General features: G+C 39.3%; 2 protein-coding genes across 2 annotated transcripts in view; both read left to right on the plus strand.

Annotated features, from left to right (window-relative positions):
* Window positions 1–3,163, plus strand: part of kank1a (KN motif and ankyrin repeat domains 1a) — a 22,780-nt gene extending 19,617 nt beyond the window's left edge. Inside the window, exons 9-10 of the mRNA XM_010783356.1 lie at window positions 1,835–1,933; window positions 2,249–3,163. Of these exons, the coding sequence (XP_010781658.1) occupies window positions 1,835–1,933; window positions 2,249–2,311 (162 nt within the window). The 3' untranslated portion in view covers window positions 2,312–3,163. The remainder of the gene's footprint in view (window positions 1–1,834; window positions 1,934–2,248) is intronic.
* A 1,772-nt stretch (window positions 3,164–4,935) lies between these two features.
* Window positions 4,936–8,527, plus strand: part of dmrt1 (doublesex and mab-3 related transcription factor 1) — a 96,661-nt gene continuing 93,069 nt past the window's right edge. Inside the window, exons 1-2 of the mRNA XM_010783409.1 lie at window positions 4,936–5,284; window positions 6,380–6,554. Coding sequence (XP_010781711.1) covers window positions 5,078–5,284; window positions 6,380–6,554 — 382 coding nt within the window. The 5' untranslated portion in view covers window positions 4,936–5,077. The remainder of the gene's footprint in view (window positions 5,285–6,379; window positions 6,555–8,527) is intronic.

The raw sequence follows: 8,527 nt of genomic DNA on the forward strand, positions 1-8,527 counted from the left end.
TTTATAGATATTTTACAAATCACTCCCCTTTTAAAACAAACCGTTTGAGACCCACTAAGATAACTAGACTAAAGTTAACTATCTAAACACTGAGAGTCCTTTACTTCTCCTGAGCTGAGGTTATCTGAGACTCGCAGTCTGACAGGAGAGAGTTCTCCCTCCACCTTGTTGTTGAAAAAGCTCCTTATATCCGTTAGCTTGGCTAGCTAGCACCAGATGCTAACCACAACGATCTCCGATAGATACCCACCGGTGCGCGAGCTCTCTCTCGCTCGCTTGCGCGCGCACACAAAATGGCTCGTGCCACACACACACACACACACACACACACACACACACACACACACACACACACACAGAGCTTGAATGAAACACAGAGCAGAGCTTGAATGAAACACAGAGACCCAGAAGTAAGCTACTTGTACTCACGAGGCCTATTATGTGCAAAATACCTCTCGCTTTCAGTTGGTTTTGATTGAGTGTCCACACATGGACGTTTAAGTACTAAAAAATGATCCATTTGTCATTTTGCTGTTAGCAAATAATTTGGGGCTCCAGCTAACAGGAAGTCACTCAAGTGTCACAAAGTAATTTAGCCTATGGGTAGGTCAAAAATCTAATGGGTGCTGGCCATTGGCCTAATCATATCACCTGTGTTGGCTTTATGTTTTTGGTCAAACATTTGTTTGTTTCACATTTGCATTGATGTAATCAATAATTTTCCTAATAAAATAATAATAATTTCGGAAAAACTTATATTTCTTGGGGGTGCTTTGGCAATCCTGGGGGGTGCTTCAGCACCCCCTAGCTCCCCCCTGGCGCCGCCCCTGCTTGGTACTGATGTTGCTGGGACAGCAGTGGTCGCGTTAACTGAATATCTTTTTTAACAATGAGGGAAAAATCTGAAAGCAGTCTGTCATTTTGACAGATTAGAACAAACTCGGAACAGCGCCAACGTTTCCCCGCAGCGAGGCTCTGGTGTTATGCATGCCCTCCAAAAGGAAATTATATAGTTTCCAAACCGTACTTTGCCATACAGATCATTGAAATGTCTGGGAGTTTTTCCTTTACACTGTGCGCGCTCCCGCGAGGTGCATGCATATCTCGGTGAGCATGCATAACACGGCATAACATGGCATAACACCGCCCTCCCCCCAGCGCGACACGTCAGTGGCGAGTTCAGACCCGACGGGTAATAATGGATTATGACGGATATTTTACGATCCTGTCTGTCAAAATGACGGACAGCGAAAAAGTCTAACGTCACCTCAGTGGGGCAGAGAGATATGCTTTGGCCATGACAGCAGTGGGTCAAACTGTGCATTGTCTCTCCACCACTTCAAAAACAATACAGTTTTTGCCAAGAAGGTGAGGCTTATTGACAGGGCGAGATATAAATATATTGTTGGTACTTGTCAATGTAGCCCTGTAAATACGATGTCCTTTTGTGTTATCTGTTGTTTTATGTTCATGTTGTAATCTACTTGCTGCCATGTTGGACAGGTCTCTCTTGAAAAAGAGATCGATTATCTCAATTATTTATTTTTTTAATCGCGGTAGATTTTGTCAGTCTCACGATGGTATTGGGACGTTTATTTATCGCGATATTCGGTATATCGTTACATCCCTACAACATCCAAATATGAAACTTGAAAATGAGCATAATATGGCTCCTTAAGTTAAAGGTAAACGCCACATAAATATAAATCATGCATAGAATGTGCTGGTAACTAACTGCATGCATACCCTTTGTATTGGAAGGACTTTAGTTCTGAATAATGCAACTTTGTTTTTTTTTTCACTCATATTTCGTGCTTTGTTGTTTACTCTTCAGGATGAGAGTAATGCCCTGTCAATCGCTCTGGAAGCAGGACACAAGGACATTGCAGTACTGCTGTATGCACATGTCAACTTCTCCAAAGCCCAGTCCCCTGTAAGTCATCTTCACGCACTCACTCTTTTTAAGATGCAATGAGTAGGGTTCTTTACTGAAAATATCATTTTTTTTCACTTTTAATCACAGAAAATGACCCACTGCAAGTGCACGGTGGTGTCTGTGCATTTTCTTCTTTTGCTATGTCCTGGATGTTTCTGGGGCTTAGCCTATAACAAAGCATCCAACAGAAAGCTACATAAACAGCAGAAAAAAGTTCTACTTATTTTGGCCTTTACAACCTCTGTTCTTGTAATTTAGTGTGTGTTTACATGTCAGCTGTCACATTAACCTTTTGCACCTGTTGTGTTCCAGGGCACCCCTAGACTTGGCAGAAAGACCTCACCCAGTCCCACTCGGAGGAGCATGTTCGAATAAGTGCCCCGCCTCTCAGAACAAACCCTGCGCTGCTATTGGCTCACGCTGCCTTACCCACAGCTGACGAGGGACACAATCCCAAGCACCAACCAATTAGATGTCTGGAAATATTTGTTATTTATGTGCACACTAAGTAGCCCAAAGTGCCCTTTGAATATGAATGTAACCAGCTGGTGCCTCAAGTCCCATCTGGATCCGCCTGTAATAATCAGCTTTCCAACACGGACGCAGATTCAACCACTAATTGCCAATTTTTATGTACTTTATATTTTTCGCAATTCGACAACTTTATTTTTATTTTTAAAGCTCTATGTTGATCATTCAAGAGCACCAAACATTTGTGATTTTTTTTTTTTTTTTTTGCATTAGAGTAAACCGAAAAATCCAACCACATGTTAGAGGAAATATTTCCTGTGTATATATCGCTCACCTCGACATCCCGGCATCAGACATGTGCGCTCGGCTCTCTGCAGTGTGTGTACAACTCGTGTGGATCAATGCATCGATGAATAGACGCGTCCTAGACTGGAGAAATTGTACTTTTATACAAATCCTTTGTATCTATTTAAAAAGAAGAATCACAGTATTTTGAATATTTCCTATTACTGCTTAACGACCCATGAAGTTATATATTTATCAAAGTATAGTTTTTAATGCAGATATATGTATTTCATTGTACATACAGTGGTTATTAGAGTTTAGTTATTACTCCTTTTTTGTCCACTTTCTTTCCGTCTGTCTCATGTAATATAAGCTGTCTGTCCTCTAGTATTCATCAAGGTACTGACTTTCATCCTTCAATGAGAAAGTGCCTGAGACTACGCAATATAACAATAAACATCCATTAAAGAATATAAATCTGTATTTTCATTGATTACCCACACATCTTACATCTTATTTAATTTAAGAAAAATTAAGCTGCAGGGAGGATCATGTTTCCTTTGCCTTTTTAACATTTTTTTTTTAATATTACAGATCACAAATGTCTAACGAATATAAAACATAACATTTTACAATTGTAAAAAAAGACGATTCCCAAAATACAAATGTAAACTATTAGAAGAACATAATCATTCCAAATAACATAAATCAAAGCTGAATGACCTGAAACAACAACAATTGATTTGCACATTCAGAAGACAAAAATAACATCTACAACTTTGTATAACATTCATACAGTACATAGGCCTACTACATTTTTATAAAATCCTGAGAGATAACTGTTAGCACAGAAAAGTTAAGATTTGTTTTCATAAATCCCACAACTTATACTAGTTTGAACCAGTGGCGTAGCCAGGAATTATTGTGTGGGTGGGCCTGGAGAAATGTAGGTGGGCCAGGGGGAGACTTATTAAGCGTGGGGTCTGAGCTGAAACTTCATTAATGATTTTAATGATTTTTTAATGCACTAATTGAACATAAGCATAAACTAGCAGTGAAAAAAAAAACATAGACACGGCGGCCTCAGAATGTGTGTAAAACTGACATCCACATGACTAGGGATGGGTATTGTTAAGGTTTTAACGGTAGGCCTACTACTACTTTTATCGATAGGCCTACCACTTATCGATCCGGTGCTTTAACGGTACTTTAATCGGGTTTTTTGGAGAGAAAAAGAAGGTAAACTAACTAAACAAATTGTGAACAAAACTAACATTGCTTTTTATTTGAATTAAATACATATTTCACATCAAAAAAACAATGTTTTAACAAATCGCATTAAATAATGTGATGACAGAACTGTAAACAGAATAGCTGAAACTTTAACAAAATAAACAACTCTGTTGCCTCTAATCATTAATCCATGTTTGTATCATTTAGTTAACTCCTTGTATTGCTGCTAGCATACATAATACCTGACGTGGAAATGTTACTCGTGGATGGGGCTACAGCGCTACTAGAAAGACAGTCGAAACCGGTGCATTCCTCCGTCTGAATGTGGTGCACTTTTGCTAAATGTTTCGACATATTGCTCGTGTTACCGCCCTTACATGCTAAACTCTTATGGCACTTTTGGTAACGAGCATTGTTCACATCGAGACGGGTAAAGTTTAACCACACGAGCGTGTTCTCTCTGACATCTCCTCCGTGTGTGAGTGTATGTGTTGCTGCATGTAGCAGCTGCGTGTGTGTAAACTGCCCCGCCCCCTCGCACACAGACATGGATTGGAAAGATCTAAAATACTAAAAACAATCAGATAATAGACGCATTTTGCTCCTTTCTGCATCCATCCCCTGTTGGCCACTAGAGGAACTGCTTTTTGTGGCACTTCCTTCTGGGCTTTCCGGCTCTGCGCTATTATAACGCGCTGATTGGCTGGGCCAGACGTGCATGTGGGCCCACCCACAGCTACGCCACTGGTTTGAACATTTTGCAGATTCTAAAATGTAGGCTAATGCGAAATATCCTCATCAGCAAAAAGACAAAGCTGTATTATATTAATTTAGGAGGATTCACAAGCTAGCCATCAGTGCATCCACACATGTTGGCAAAAATATGTAAAGTTTACACTGTTTGAAAAAAAAAAGCTTCAAAGTCTGAAAGTCACTTCAGTCACTTCTCTTCGGTGATACTAATCTTGTCCCAGCTCAGCGTGTTCCCTCCCACATGTTACAGCGGGGCGGTTGGATAGAGGCTCCATCCTCCTGGCACCAGTGGCTCCAGTGCACATCTTTAACCATCGAGTCTGGGGCATACTCAAACATAGTAGCTAAAGTTGGACTGTTTTTGACCAGATTGAGCAGTTGGCACTTGATCCGGCAGCCATGAGCAGCAAGCAGGTGCAGCAATGCCCGGGATCTATGTCTCCATCCAAGCGCCAGAAACCCCCGAGGATGCCCAAGTGCTCCCGCTGCAGAAACCACGGCTATGTGTCTCCTCTGAAGGGACACAAACGGTTCTGCAACTGGAGGGACTGCCAATGTCCAAAATGTAAGCTTATAGCAGAGAGGCAGAGAGTAATGGCGGCCCAGGTAATTTTAAAACTTTCTTCATGTTAAGCCTATCCGGCTAATGTTAGCTTAATTCGAAAAGGATATATTTTAAACCTAGATGTTTGGCGTGAAACAAATAGTGTCTGGGTTGTGATGTTGCGTTAACCGCTAAGTAACATATTTTAAAATGATGTTTGTATACTTTTTAACTAATGTGTCTAAGTTTACTTAAGTTGTTTCCCCTCATTTACATTTTACATAGCATACCTAAAATGTCCACCTTGCATATTTTCACACGTGTTGCATACAGCAGACCGTTATAGATAGATAATATGAATACAGATACATTTGCCATAATATGTGGTGGAATAGCCTACTTTGTAACTTTCTAGCTTGAACTAACAATTTAATTATATTTTGAGATTAAGTAACACTTATTATACATTTTAAAACTATGGAATATGGCAAATTTGAGGAACTTGAGTATTTGCTTTCCATTGCCTGTAACTTTTATATTTCTACTCTCCTGCAATTCAGAGGCCCAAATTGTACTTTTTACTCTATTTCGTTTATCTGACAGTTTGAAATACTCGATTTAAATACAGATTGGAAAAGTGCAATATTTGATTATGTATGAATGCAATAGGGAAAGTCCAATTTGATTATGTATGTGCAATAGGGAAAGTGCTGTACCTGTATGTTTCTTGTTTGTTTCTTTGCCATGTGATATGTGATCTCTGTTCTGTATCTATGACTGATTGACCTGAATGTTTTATGTGTATTATCTCGATGCCCAAGACAAATTTCTCCTAAGGGAGACAATAAAGCTCTATCTTATCTTATTGGCAATAAACATTTACCAGCTGAACACATTCAATCATAAATAATTCAATCTAATAATATAACAAACAATTTTCAAATGAGTTGTGCAGAGACGTAAATATACTTTTCCTGATTTAGGTCAATTCAATTTTAGAAAGTCAAATCAATGTGTAATCATTTACTAATTACTTAACTATTTGTGTATGTTACCTTTACATTATCAAGCTGTAGAGTCTACAGTGTGTAGACTGTACTACAAAGTTAGTAGATAAGCATAATGTTTGGTTTTTATTTTCTCCTCCCACCCTCAAGGTCGCCCTGAGACGGCAGCAGGCTCAAGAAGAGGAGCTTGGGATTTGTGGTCCGGTATCTCTGAGCGGTCCCGATGTGATGGTTAAGAATGAGGCTGGGGCAGACTGCTTATTCTCCCTGGAGGGGCGAGCCCTGACACCCACCAGCACCTCCGCTTCTTCTCTTGCCGTCACAGGTGATTGTATCCACAACCGACATCTGTCCCGTATCTCGCATGTCACACTTTTAATGTAGTAATACTGATTATACTGCTGTACAGGCACTTTGTTAGAAAAAGTGGTGAGGAAACTTTTTTCAGATAAAAAAAAACACTACTGCATTACGCACCCCCCGCAAACATACATTACTTTTTTGGACAACTAGGGCAAGTAACTAAGCTATGATTAACAGGAACAACAATTGCTTTACTATTCTCTATTAAATTGTTACTAATATTAAACGTGTCCATATTGCTCCACTTGCAGAAATACACCCAAAAAGTGTGAACAGTCCTCGAGGTTGAACATGTTCTCTTGTGCAAAATAAGTTTACAATTCTTTGTGCACACTATTTTCAGAATATTATTAACAAATTATCTTCTCTTTCAATATTTTTTATTTTATTTTCAGAAGTTACAAGGTGAGACGATAAAACATTAAGGACAACACAACAAAACGTGATAAAACACTAAAACAAACAAACCGCAGCAGTAGTAACCTAGTACTCTCTCATGTGTGAGTACTTACTTATTATGTTATATTTAAGCCCACAGCTATAACACTTGACCATTCGGTGCATGTACGGTGCAATTGGGGACCAGTCCCTAACAAACTCATCCAGAGTTCCTCGCAGCACCATCCATTTTGGAAACCAAAACAAAAGATTAGGCATATTAACAAATTACCTTAATGCAAAGAGGTGGGGACAAAATTGGCAATTTCTGAAAGTGGTGGAGACATGTCCCCAGTATAAATTCATTTTGTCCAAACAAAAGCTCTGGGAATTATTGAAAAATATTTGCTGGAATTCACATTAGAAATGTAGCATATAAAACACAGCTTCAGTTATAAAGCGCTGTTTTGCAGTTGAGTTAATAGATAAATAAATGAATGATTTATGCGTGCAATCTCTCAAAATGTACTTTACTGAATAAAACATTTTGCCAATCACCGATATCAAATTTAGATTTACAATTTCTTAAGTCAAACTTGATCTCAACCCTTTATCATTTCAAATATGAATGTTTTTCCGATAATTGATAAAAGACAGTTGGCTTAACCTGCTCTGAAAATGAAGCAGATATCATCAGGCCGTTGCCAAAACTGCCGAAAACGTGTCCAAATTGCAGAACAACTGGTCCGACTAAAGTCAGTCCATCTTAATAGAAAATACAAATGTCTTCTGTAAAATCTTTAGAAGTGTTGAAAGATAACGTTCACTTCACAAGATTGTTTTTATCAGTTGGCTTTCTAAAGATGGGGATATCATATTATGTTATTTTTAAAGCTTCCTGTGAAGAAATTGACATATTGAGAAGTAGGGGTGCAACAACTAATCGACTTAATCGATTAAAATCGATTACCAAATTAGTTGGCAACTCACACAACGACCGATCGTATGTATTGTGGACTTTGCACCTTTGCAATGAGCCACCTGGCCCCAATGCTCGGACAGATCTTCTGTCAGCTTGGACCACGTAAGGAAGGCAGACTTACACCACGTGCAAAACGATTTACAAATCTGTGTTTAACGAGCCAATCAATTGGCGGGGAATATACTTTTGCACAATAACGTGAAAACCCATTTGCTCGTAACAGGTTAGCTCTGCCGATTTCAAATTCGGTGTGAGAGTTTCCTCGCGCAAGGAGACGGCGGTAGGGACGCACACACACATTTGACGGCGGGGAGCGTTCGTCCGCCCCCTCTCTAGAGAGCAGACTTAACCCTTCTAGCTTTTATGTAATATCTGACGTAAAAACATCAGTATAACGTTATAATCTTTGCCTCAACCGCTGTGATTCTGACGCTATATTACAAATACATCCGTTATATGTATACTGTATACAAAATTTACAGAGGGACATGGGTATTTATTTCTCCGCCTATTGAAAACCCTCAAATTGTCCCACCATCTTGTTTTTGGTACACTACTGCAGTGGTTGCTTAGCT

The sequence above is a fragment of the Notothenia coriiceps genome, unplaced genomic scaffold (genome assembly GCF_000735185.1).
Source record: "Notothenia coriiceps isolate Sejong01 unplaced genomic scaffold, NC01 NC01_scaffold00025094, whole genome shotgun sequence".
NCBI lineage: Eukaryota > Metazoa > Chordata > Actinopteri > Perciformes > Nototheniidae > Notothenia > Notothenia coriiceps.